Consider the following 12586-nt stretch of genomic DNA (forward strand, 5'->3'; position numbering starts at 1 on the left):
GATAATGCCAGTATACATTTACAGACTGATTCATGGAATTATTTGCGTGAAAAACGCAGATTTGCGCGCCTTTCTGCCCGAAAATCCATGTTTGAAGTATGGGGATTTTCGGGCAGAAAGGCACGCACATTTGCGTTTTTCACGCAAATAATTCCACGAATCAGGCTGTTAATCTACTTTATAGGAGTGTTTACAATAGCCAACTATTTGAAACGGTACAACTCCTTTAATATGGGGTTACATTTGTTCCGATGGCTTATGAGTCTTGCTTTTACTTCTGGGCTATTATTGAACACAGTGATTTATAAATAAACCAACGGTGCCTTTTATCTGGATATTTTGTGTGATTGTGTCTATGGTGATGAGAAGTACAAAGCCTACTTGCCCTTCAGGAGTGAGGCCCTAAGCTACCGAGAAGCAGTACCCTCAGGAACCAACTGGACCTCAAACTGATCTCTTACAACTGGGTATCATCACATTTGATCGTTCAGAGGTCACCTGTGCCTCCTGAAGCAGGCCGAGAAGCTCCTTAGAGGTTTGGTGCTTCCATGTGTGCCTGCGTGTCAGTCATTCGTGCATCACAATGTTAGAATTCAATCATGCGGAAGCACTTCTTTCATGCGGTAGCTGACCTATCACACAGCACCGAATCCTTCCAATTTCATGTATTGCCCCCTATACAAGAGGATGCTGCAGAACCCCTGGAATAGGGGAAGGTATCTATAATGATGAAGTGGAGATTGATATATGTGTTCAGCCCTATATGAGAGGGTGCTGCAGTATTCCAGGTATAAGGCCCTGATCACGACTTTGGCGGTAACCCTTAAATCTGGCGGTAGCGCTATTACCGCCAGATTTAAGGGTCCGCCAAATCAGCTCTGAGTTGGGGGGAAATCCACCGAAAATTCGCGCTCATACCGCCGGCGGGAAATCCGCCGGTGGTATTAGCGCGAAATTTCCCCATTGAGCCCAATGGGGGATGGGGCATTCCCGAATGGGCTCAATGGGGAATGGGGGAATTACTTTACCGCTGAACTCGTGATCCGGCGCTATTAGCGCCGGGGAGTTCGGTGGTAGGGCTATTACCAGCGGTAAGGCCCAAGTCGTGATCAGGCCCTCTGTCTAAAATGGGTGGATGTGTAGGTAGGTACTTTTAATGCCTCCTCCTTTCTTTGGAAGAGCATTGATTGTTTCATGGCAAAGTGACTAGGGAAGGTGGGTTGGAACCCTGGGGTCACCTCTGAACTCAGGTGAAGGTGCCTTCCACATCATCTGCTCATATGCATGGTGCAACCAAGTTCTCTGAGTTTGTTTACCACTGTCACTCTGGATGCATGTCTTTGTATACAATAAAGAAGACCACACTTGTGTAAGCCCAAATACTGTGTCTAGTTGTTTTATTAACATGTTATTCGATCTCAAGCAGTCTTTTTACTTGTACAAAGCACAAAGGGACAGGGTCCGGTGTGCACGGCGGTGGTGGTCCAGCTACCCTGGATTTGTAACGATGATGAGGAGTAAGCTGGTCATGTAGCAGAAGAATAACTTGCGGCCAAATCCTCCATAGAGGCAGGACGCGGCTTAAAATTCAAATCCACCACAGATGGAAATGCCAAAGATTCCCAGCAGTCCAGCTCTGGCACAGAGTTCGCCACCGACGAAGAACTCCGCTTCTAATCAAGTGGGAACAGAGGAAAGCACAAAACAGCCATTAAAGCATAGCGCAACAATCCCCAGCGCTCTGCCCAGAAAACATGTGTTCTACGATGTACCTGTTCTAACCCAGATCCACCCCTCTACCCATTACCACACGCCCCCTGGCCACACATTTGTCCTGACCAATGCATGTCTATCAGGATATGCGTGTCATTCTCAGCTGGGCCAAAGCAAGGTCTTAAATACAGTACAAGTCTGGTTGAGATGTGCCACAACTCTCCACAACACTGCAGAGGGCACAGACACAATCTGATCACAATGTAATTAAATCTCTATGGATACGGAGAGGAACCGGGCGATGTGAAGGCAGATCTGCACGCTACTGTGCCGCACAATGAAATCCTCTGGGGTACACATGCCTAGTAACAGGTTAATGATGAATACATAATATGCACAAATGCACTTTACTATTAACATTGAACAGGGACCAGTGTAATCCCACCTTTTCAGTCAGTGCTGAATGGAGGGTTGCTGTTGATAGGCAACTTCAGCAGTAGGTAAATTGACCTCTCTCCGGTTTGCCATGTCCAACTCATTTTTAGCCAACTTTTGATTTTGTGGGCCACGGGAAGACATATCACGCTGGTGGTGATGCTTGTTTTCAGGACTGTGATGATTGGGGCTTGGCTGGTTTGCTTGCTTTCTCTCCATGAATATTTCCATAGAATGGGAAGCAAATCTGATGTCCACACTCAACCACCACTGAATGTAACACGCTTTTAGTTTTCTGAAACTAAATCTAAAGAATTTCTTTAATTGTGGTTCTAAACAAAACTGCAGTTGTTTAATTTTGGACTGAAATATCAGTAAAAAGTCTCAATTAGAAGAATAAATAAGAATAGGGTCTTCCGCCAACCAAATATTAAAATCCACTTCGGTTATAGAATGACCAATACATATGCAAATAATCAACAGTCAAATCCTTAACATTTCAGTGTCTCCCATTCATTTCAATTGTGGATATCCTCAAAACCTGACAACATTTTACTATGTAGTGGATCAATGTGCCTTATCCCGGAGAAAATGCCTTTTTCCTAATTCTCTGCAATTCTGGGGCATGTCCACTTCTTCTCCAGAACGAAAGCGGAGGGCAAAATGGAAGATTTGACCAACCCAATTAACTATTTATTTATTGTTCAAATGGCCCCTTCATTCAAAGCACTGGTCTCAGAAAGGCTGTAATAGCAAGGGGATTACATGCACATCCTACCGTAGTACAATGAATCAATGCTGGTGAGCCGTTGCCAACAAAAGGATTTCTAAGCACTTCTTAAAAATCAGTGTACAGAGCGGACGAGGATCAGTAAGGAAACAGTGAAAATAAGAATGTGAAGACCAACTCTAGCAGCAGATGTGAGTGGGTTTAGAATAAGGATCTCCCACTGCGTGGATACACTTGACTACTACGTGAAATTGTTGACAATAAAAAATGGATGACCCAAATTGCAGACTCAAAAATTAGGTCCACATACATAAGAGCTTTCAAGAGACTGCAGAGAGGCAATGGCATGCTTATGAGGCCAGCCTAAAGGGGAAAGAGTCTATTTGATGGGAGGGACGGAGACCACTACACTTGGTAAAAGACATTTCAAAGGAGCAACAAATAAACAAAAAGAGTAAAGACCTACCTTTAACATTGACTGATGATTCACTAGAGGAAGTAAGGGATATAAGGAGTTGTGGTTATAGCAGTAGAAGCCGTGAAGAATAATGAATAGGGATAAGAGGCGGTTAAGAAAAGTGACCAAAAAGAGTTAAGATTTGAGAACCTTCTGCATAGAGATGTGTCTTAAATACAAAAGAGGCAGCTTTAGGAGAATGCGGGGCAGTTGCAAGTGAAAACTATGGGTGACACTGGATCTCTCCTGAGAAGCAGCAGGAAATATACAAAGTACTGAGCGGTGACATCAAAAGAGGGTGATCCGCCGTGCCAAAGGCTGCAGACAGATATAGCAGGAACGGAAGAGACCTTCTGGTGATTGGCAGGGTGAATGAATTCAGAGAGCAGCATTAGGAGAACGGTTTCAGTTCAACAACCTAGGCAAACACCCACTGCTCAATATCCTGGCCTATCCCTTCACAGGAGACAAAAACACACATTTCAGAATGAGATAAAGAAATGGGGTGTGCAAAGTCAAAACCAGAGGACTGGCAAAGGCTGAACAGAAGCCGGGTAGTTGAATCACTCTTTCTGGAAACCGTGTTAGTAAGAAACCTGACACAATCCGCCAGCCAACCAATTACTACGGAGATCCAAATTCTGGGGACACCTTCTCTGAGTATCAGGTAATATTATCCCCACCAATAATATCGCCATATATATGGTCGGGGGGTAAGGCCATAGGCGATATTATTAGTGAGGATAATTTATGGGGTTAATGGGACCGTGGGTTGCGGGGGTGTCCCCCGCTCCATTAAAAGAATTATGGGGGTTGCAGGGCTGTCCCCCGGAGGTTCCATGGCTAAAAATCACCGCAGGAATATGGTGATATTCTTGTATGGCGATATTCTTGCGGAGATATAAACACATGGAACCCTTCTCTGTTGATGCTAAAGTCTTTCACGTCAAAGTCAGAGAGTTCAATAATGATTAAGACATTTTCTGAGAGGAAAATGGCCTTAACATGTTGGTGGTGTGGAGGGTGTCCTAGAGCACATTATGCTCAGCGCCTAGTTGCCTTTGGGCTATGTGCGCTTTACAATGAATAAATAAATACAATAAATTGTCTGATTTTTGCCTTGGAACCTAATGTAAATTTACTGTTAACTTTTTTATGCTCTAAGTGTCTTTTGCTCTATCTGTAAAATACTGTGCAACTGGTAATGCAATGCCTCTAAGACTTCAAAGCTGTAATCAAATCCTAAAGTAGTAATCAGCGCCTAGTTGCCTTGGGGCTATGTGCGCTTTACAAAAGAATGAATAAATAAATAAATAAACAAATACCTGAATGCAATGACCCAGCACTAGCCCTGCTGCCCTTCCAGAATCCCCATTCATTCAAGGAAGTTACTCAGCGGCAAGCTGCCACCGCCGCGCCACAGTGTGTGTGCCTGCCTCTTTGTACTTACGTCGGGCGGGGAAGACCATGTAGGTGGGCACGCTCCTGCAGAGGGTTTGAATGTGTGGTCCAAACTGTCCAAGGTTGACCAGTGGCTGCGGGCTACCGGAATACTGCAGCTGGACCTCAGGGTAGGAGTTTTTTGGCTTCATCTGATGGAAAAGCAAAAGGCGAGAGGTTTCACGGCTGCTTGTGTACCCCCCCTCATCTTGTTTATCTTGACACAGGCGCAACACAACCATTGGATTGAGATGGCAGATGTGCACTGTCCATATATTTGGTTGCAATGCAGTTCAATGGCGGGCCAGCATGTCCCCAGTGATAACACTGGCCAGATGAAACAATTCCCACTGCTGATTTTTGTACTGGGACAACTTTTGAGGTTCAAATGTGCACTGCACATGTGCACACTCTATGTGCTATGTGCCTTCATGTTCAGTGGCATGACCACTGTAAGCGATACATCCCACCCTAAAATAACGAATGAAAGCACCTGTGGAGGCCCACAGCATTCATCACCCGACTAATAGTGCAAAAGATGCGTTGCACTTAATGGCGCGCCTCTGAAATGTGCAGCATGGATTAAGCAGAGCCCTTTTGCACCATGGCGTGGAAAGCTGAAGGCGCGCATATATTGCCAGCGATTGGAAACGCTGCAATACCCTCTCAATATGAGAGCCATTTCGCTTCCACATATCTTCTGTGCAACTAATGTTAGATGTGTGCTAGTCCAGTTTCAGTAGCTTGGAAGGAGGCGGCTATCAACAGTGGGAGCCAAGGGCCTGATGTACAAAGAGCCTTCAAGCAGATGTTCCCTTTGGAAAACGCTTTTGCAAACCAGCCCCCAAGATTTTCACTTAAAAACAGGTACATGTGTTATTACATCGCTGCTTCCTTTTCCCCGTCCTAGTGAAATGCTGCTGCCTGGTGAAGAAATATCGGGGCGGAGAAACGTAGGCATTTGATTATCTCTGTATATTATCATCAGTCCAAATTAGTGTAAAGGCACGCGTTTGTAGCGATCGCTACACCTTGTGAGGGAGAAGGATTACACAGCGGTAGAGCTTTGCCTATATACATTGAAACCTCATGGGAGGCGGCATGATGACAACAAAGTCTTACCTTGCGGGTACTGGCCAAACGCTGGACTTCCTGCAGACTGGGGAAAGTGGCCCTGTCCATCCGGGACACATAGCAAGCTCTGCGGGAGAGGATCCGGGAGGCGACAAAGCCCTGCGTGATTTTGGAGAAAAAGCACACCACGCCAGTGAGTGCGGCCCGTGGCACACTAACACCACTAGAGTACACCAACTTCTTCAGGAGTGGATTAGAAACGATTTACTAAGAAAACTGAAAGGTAATGGATGGAAATGCTTGAACTGGCGCTTCTTAACGACTGGGTATTCCTTTGGCGCTATAGCTAACCTGTTCCGTTACCGGAGGGACCTAACAAATGCAAATCAATACACGAGAACACCTTTTCGTTGGGAGTGACTTACAGCCTGGACCACAGGACTGATTGTGAGGGGCAGAGGGAGGTTAGATCCAAGGCAAAGCAGTGAGGATGGTAGGGCAAAGTAAGGTACACCATTTTTCGGTGAGGTGTGATCACCTGAAATCACGAACATCGGAAATCATTGCGGGGAGTGAATATGAAAGAATGTGTAGGGGCGCGACACGTTCTCAATGCCGATGAAGGTAGACACCGGAAACATCTGTTGCAAAGATGTAACAAGTAATGCAGTCATTGTATGTAGTAGGCTGCACTAAACAGAAGCAGAGACAAGTCAAGCGTATGTGGCAGGAACTTATCCACACGAGATATTAAATATGATAGGTTCCAATAGGGCTTTAAGTGTGCAGGAGCTAGCCGGGGCTCAATCCAAAAGGTGCTTGCATGCTGAGTCTCTGCTATTATCTCTGCATAAGCGTCTATGAAGAAATGCGTAACAATACCACACTTCCACCAGTTGATGTCACTATCGCCCATGCTGGAAATCAGATCATTCTTTTCAGACATTTGGAGTGAGATTATTTGTTTTGTGAAAAATTGAGGAGAACATATAATCTAGAGAAGTCACTGGTTTTTTTTTTTGCAACATATTGCAGTATTTTCCATAGAATGATTTAATGAAATCAATACATACGAATCGTGGGTAACGTTCGAAACAACTGAGGGATTGGAACCTGGTTCGACCTATTTTGAATACGTTTTAATAGTGCCATATTTTTTTAGTTTTGTTGATTTTTTGACTGCTGATTACATATATTACGTTGAACCCACATGTAAAAAAAAATATTTCACCTCCTTTTATGCCAGGTAAGAAAACCTGGCCATGTCTGTTAGGCCACCCTTTTTTATTTCCATAGGCCACCTGCCTGTTAAAGGTCCCTTAGCTACTTTCTATTCTTAGGCCCCACCCCCAAATATTGTTCTGGATTCCATGGACATATTTGATAAGCGGTTGTGTAGAGGAACAGCCCAGTATGTTTGTACTCACGGAGCCCCAGTCGAAGATGGAGCTGGAGGAGGACATGCCGGCGTGAGCCACGATGTTGGCGATGTTGTCCTGGTTGTTGATGTTCACCGTCTGGTGGACACTGCCACAGGCATTGCCTTGGTTGGTGATGGAGATGGACTAGATGGAGACGAAGAAGACAAAGCTGATGGCATACGTCACAGTGACATGTTACTTGGAAGTCACACATGATGAGATGGGCTGACTCTGTACATGGACTAATCAAGGCGTCTTGCTGGCTTAGGTGATTTTGGAAGGTACCTCTGGCCAAGCTTACACTGTAAGGAGGATAGCACAGGGGCAACACGCTGGTCTTGGAAGCAAGACCATGCAGAGCAACAGAGGTTCGAGTCTTGGATCTGCACTTAGAAACCGAACTCAGATACAGTATTAGGTGTGTTATAAAAAAAATGAAATAATGCGGAACATTCTTGACAGGCAGGTTTGACTCTAAAAGATCAATAAGGTTGGGGCAGAGTCAGTGACATGGTAAGCTCCCACCAATAAACTGGTTCAACAAGTTTGTCCCCCTCTGAGATGGGCATTGTACTTTTATGCAATATTGTATGGTGTGGGTTATATCTGTGAATTAGGCCAGCCTGTAGCAAAACTGGGATGGATAGATGGATGGATATACACAAGCTCATGGCCATTACACAGACATATTGACAACAAAAAAAATAACCACTGCCTCACACAATTTACTTACATCATCGGCCAGCAAAGGGCTGAAGAAGACCCCAAGGAGGGAGGTAACCAGGATCTGAAAAGCAAAGTCACACAGTAAGTGTTCTGGATTCAGAGAAGATCTCAGGTATGGTGGTAAAAAAACTGAGAGCAGTGGGTCAATGCACACTCCTGCCTAACACACATCCCATCTCCCATACCATCACTCGAAAAAAGGAAACTACAAGTCCCATCATGCACAGTGCTGCCGGATGATGCACATCAAGCTGCGTTCATCGTTTCCCAGGTGAAATCCTGTACAGTCATTAGGAAACGTTGTCCTTATTTTGTATATTTGAAGCATTGCTGCAATGTTTATTCTTTTTTGCTTTCATTAGTGTTTGGGTGTGCCTTTAAAGAGAAAGTCCTTGCTTTTTTTTTTTTTTCAGGGCCAAGGGTGTCCACTCAATCCTTTGTTCAGGGGAGTTGTCCAGCGTGGTTGGCTCTTCCGGGTATTTAGAAAGGAGCCTGTCTGGTCTCCAATGGCACCCTTATAAAAAACACATTCTCTTATGATGCCATATACACCCAGCGACCACAATCGGCGTGTGAGCAGTGTCTATGTAAATCATCACTAATATGAGAGGTGTGCCTCGTAAAATATACTCCTTTCTGCCCGTAATGTGGGGGGCAACCAGAGTTGGTACGACAACTCCTTGGGTTGACTGCCTGTGGTAGTGAATTAAAGGCTGCACACCAGAATGGGATCTTTGTCGGACAGCCTTAGTATTACAAATTATCTGTTTAAGCAACAAGCGACACTCAATTCATGTTTTGCTACAACTGAATCGCCAATATTGGTACCCAGCCATTTATTAATACTTGGAAGGATGAAGGAGGAGTCTGCCCTACTAGGATAACAACCTGTTACTGGAAGGATGCCAAGAGATCTGGTGGGTTCTAGGTAAACTAATCAGCACCACACAATACACTGGCAGAGGTACCAGAGTAATGGAGAGCTGGACTGTGATTGCACCAGACCAGTGGGTCAAGGGACCTACTTCAGGGAGGCCCCTGAGGACCTTCAGTAATAGATGTGCTTCAGCCCAATGCTATTCAGAATGATTGATATACAAAGAAAATCACATGTCAATCTCACCTCCCTGCTGGCACTGGCTGTTCCGATAAGAGACAATGGCCCTCAATACGTGGCGGGTTGCTGCCATACCCGAAAAAAATGACTGGTGCCTGACTTCCCGGTAACGCAGGGGGATTACAATCCAGCGGTTGGGGAAGTCAGGTACCAGTAATTTGTAAGTCCCCATTCCTAGTGAATGGGGACCACGGAAGCACCGGCACAGTTGTTAGCGGTGACGGTGCTTCCGTAACGGCTTGCCTACCACGGCTGATGTGCCCGGCAGGGTCAGCCTTGTCGGGCACAGTGGCTCTGGCAGGCAAACCCGTAGTGTGCTGGTCCGGAAAGAACAGTGCCAGTAGGCTTACCGGCACCGCTGTTTCCGGACCGGCACACGCGTAATGAGGCCCAATGTCAATGTAATGAGGAAATGAAATGGGAGGAACACCCACTGTAAGTATAGCGGCGATTACGGTAAGTATGCATGCTTATTATTATGAATTATTATTAGTACTATCATTACCATTCCTCTTTGTTTTTCTTTTGCTTAGAATACTACATTGTCTGCCAGAAATTGACATTGTTAAGAAAACAAGACGCAAAAATTACAATCTACTAAGTGCCATTTCCGCATAAAAAGTAAGAAGAATAATACACATTTTGGGGACTAATAGGAATCTTCACTTTTTCACAGAGGGAGGAAACATTTCATGTTGCTCCCGTGGACAGTGTCCCAGCCACGCCTGTTCGGTTCTATGCGAAAATAAGCCCGGGAAAATGTAGTCATCTGAAAAAGTAGTCATTCAGTGCAAGCAATGCACAGTGTGAGCATGTTCCCAGTACTAAGGTTGCCAACAAGCTTCTTTTAAATGCACAAAAGTTCAGTGCTGTCACTCTAACAATGACCCAAACCTGAATTCCTCTACTTACCCGAGCTCTGATTGCAAACCTTATTCTACCCTGAACACGTACTCAACACTAACCCTTCAACGTGCTGAAGCATTTTATTTGCATTGGACTCAACACAAAACACCAAATAAACGGAAAATGAACAGTGGCCCTAACACCAAACCCATCACCATCCCGCCACGAATTCCATAGCACTTGCCCTGGCCCAAACCATTGCTCTAACCCAGGTTCTTTGTTATTTGGCTGAATGTATGTGGTCAAATACTAATTGGTATAATTATTTTTACTAAATGTTTTACTACAAAGTATGGGGAGAGACCCCTGCCCCTGCCATCACCTACCACTTCACCCCAGTTTCTAAACACCTGACCCCAACCTTCCATCTACCTATATGTGACAAAGAAATGCAGTACAAAATCTGGCAACAAATACATCTAGTGATTTGTATTCAGCAAATGTGCTGACTGTCCTAATCCCAACCTTAGCCTTACCAAAACCACAACTCCAACACCTACCCTAATGCCCACTCTACCCTAACCCCTAGGTTTATCTGATCCTTATTCTACACTAACATCACCAGCCCACTACAGCCCTCTCCCTTCCCTTAGCACTTACCCAAATTCTTACTCTATTAGCCTTAGACTTATCATAACCACTACCCTAACCCCTACCCTGACACTTTACACTTACCTTAAACAGTAACCAAGCCCCAACATTACTAGCTCTCCCACAACCAAACGGACCCTAACCCTCACCCTGATACTTTACACTTACCTTAAACACTAACCAACCCCCAACATCACTAGCCCTCCCACAACCAACCGGACCCTAACCCTCACCCTGATACTTTACACTTACCTTAAACACTAACCAAGCCCCAACATCACTGGCCCTCCCCCAACCAACCTGACCCTAACCCTTACCCTACTACTTTCCACTGACCTTAAACAGTAACCAAACCCTAACATCACTAGCCCTCCCACAACCAACCTGACCCTAACCCTTACCCTAATTCTAACCAGAATCTTTACACTATCCATAACCCCTATCCTTACCTCAACACCCTTCCTAACCGTAAACTAGGCAATCACAAGCCCACTAAAAACGCCCTTAACCCTAACACTAACGCTTGAAAAATTGCATGTTTGGGTTCTTTTCAAGTGCATGCATTTTTTAACTATTTTGTGCTTGGGGACTTTTTCACTGTAGAGTCATTTTCATTTTGATTGTTTCACTGTCTACATTTTTGTTGGCAACTCCTTCACTGGATACCGCCTACCCTTGCCCCCGATTTCAACCAATAAGACAAACGAATACCAAATGTACTCACCAGGGTTTTCATGTTTGCCTGCTTTTGTGGCCGTGCTTTGTGCAGTCAGTGACAGATCACGGAGGACCTTGGGGATGCAATGGACTACAACCAGGGACTTTCGCTAACTTTTATATCTGGTGGGACTTGTGGGCCAATCTTCTCACGTGGCCACGCGTATTGGATTGTAAAGATGGAGCGCCTATCTTGGGTGGCGCCCTCACAAGCATATTAGTCACTACTAGGCAGTGCACAGCCCGGCCCTGATAGACTGATAGCCAAGAACCGTGTACACAATTACAAACTGGAAGAAACCCCTGCTCGGTGACTTACTCATAGATTGAGTAGAAAATAAAGCGCGTTCAATGCGGGCTCAAATACCACACACCCTGTTTGTGTCCTCCTATCAAGACCTTTCATCCAGCAATGAAAGTGGGTGTTGGGTTGCCATTCTTTCCTGACTCATAGCCACTGTTATGTTTCAGCAGCTCAGGGCAGTGGCAATGCTTTAGTCAGTCACCCTGGTAAATGAGTGATTCTTGCAGACAGGGGGTTGCTAAATCTGGGCGTGCACAATTTCCAGGAAATTGGTGAAGTTGCCATAAATCTAGCTCAGACAATTATGCAAAAGAAAAGGGATACCAATGTCAACAGCGCAGAGCTCGAAAAACAAAGACTGCTTGTTTCACATTCAAATAATTCCCCCATGGAGTGGTAATTACAGGTGGGTGAAATTCACTGAAGTAGGTCAGTTTCCTGCAAATGAGCACAATTTATGGATCTATGTGATTTTAACGAATTACATTACAGAGATTGTTTTTTTGCCGAAACCAAAACAACGAAAAAAACCGGATGTTTTTTGGGTCCCCCCACAAAGCTCTCTGTTTTTCTCTATGTCTAAGCACGTTTTAACCCATTAGCCCACCCCCACATACATGTTTACCAAATTTCTGTATTTCGTTTCGAGATTCATGTTTTTTGGGTAAAAAAAACATTCCCTGTAATGTATTAGGTAAAATCACTGGATACCCAAATTATTCAAAGACCTTGAGATGAACCTCTACCTTCCCCCCTGCACTATTGTCTATGATTTAAAATTAAAAGTTAGGCCAAACCGGGACACTTAGGGGTTAATTTTGCACTAACTGGAGTGAACAATGAAAGCGGGAAAGCAAGGAGTAATGCTTTAACACTTTCATTTTCTGCTTCCGCTCAGTTTTGTGCCATTCTAAAGCATAGTAGAGGCACAAAGCAGAGTTTGCATCTCTGCTTT

At 44.8% G+C, this 12586-nt stretch overlaps 1 protein-coding gene across 1 annotated transcript; it reads right to left on the minus strand.

Moving 5' to 3' along the window:
* Window positions 1-1382: 1382 nt before the first annotated feature.
* On the minus strand, window positions 1383-11611 carry LOC138493284 (gastrokine-1-like). Its single transcript, XM_069620390.1, has 6 exons — window positions 11335-11611; window positions 8004-8057; window positions 7277-7414; window positions 5898-6008; window positions 4786-4927; window positions 1383-1673 (listed from the first exon to the last, which is right to left on the minus strand). The coding sequence occupies exons 1-6, from the start codon at window positions 11344-11346 to the stop codon at window positions 1582-1584; spliced, it is 549 nt and encodes a 182-aa protein (XP_069476491.1). The 5' UTR covers window positions 11347-11611; the 3' UTR covers window positions 1383-1581.
* Window positions 11612-12586: the final 975 nt, after the last annotated feature.

The sequence above is a fragment of the Ambystoma mexicanum genome, chromosome 10 (assembly GCF_040938575.1).
Source record: "Ambystoma mexicanum isolate Mex_15411 chromosome 10, UKY_AmexF1_1, whole genome shotgun sequence".
NCBI lineage: Eukaryota > Metazoa > Chordata > Amphibia > Caudata > Ambystomatidae > Ambystoma > Ambystoma mexicanum.

Excerpts from the sequence above, each read along its gene's own strand:
- LOC138493284 (XM_069620390.1), bottom strand. Across the intron at positions 4,928-5,897 it reads GTTTGGCCAGTACCCGCAAG|ATGAAGCCAAAAAACTCCTA; the intron begins GTAAGACTTTGT and ends CTTTTCCATCAG. Across the intron at positions 1,674-4,785 it reads CATGGTCTTCCCCGCCCGAC|AAGCGGAGTTCTTCGTCGGT; the intron begins GTAAGTACAAAG and ends CCACTTGATTAG.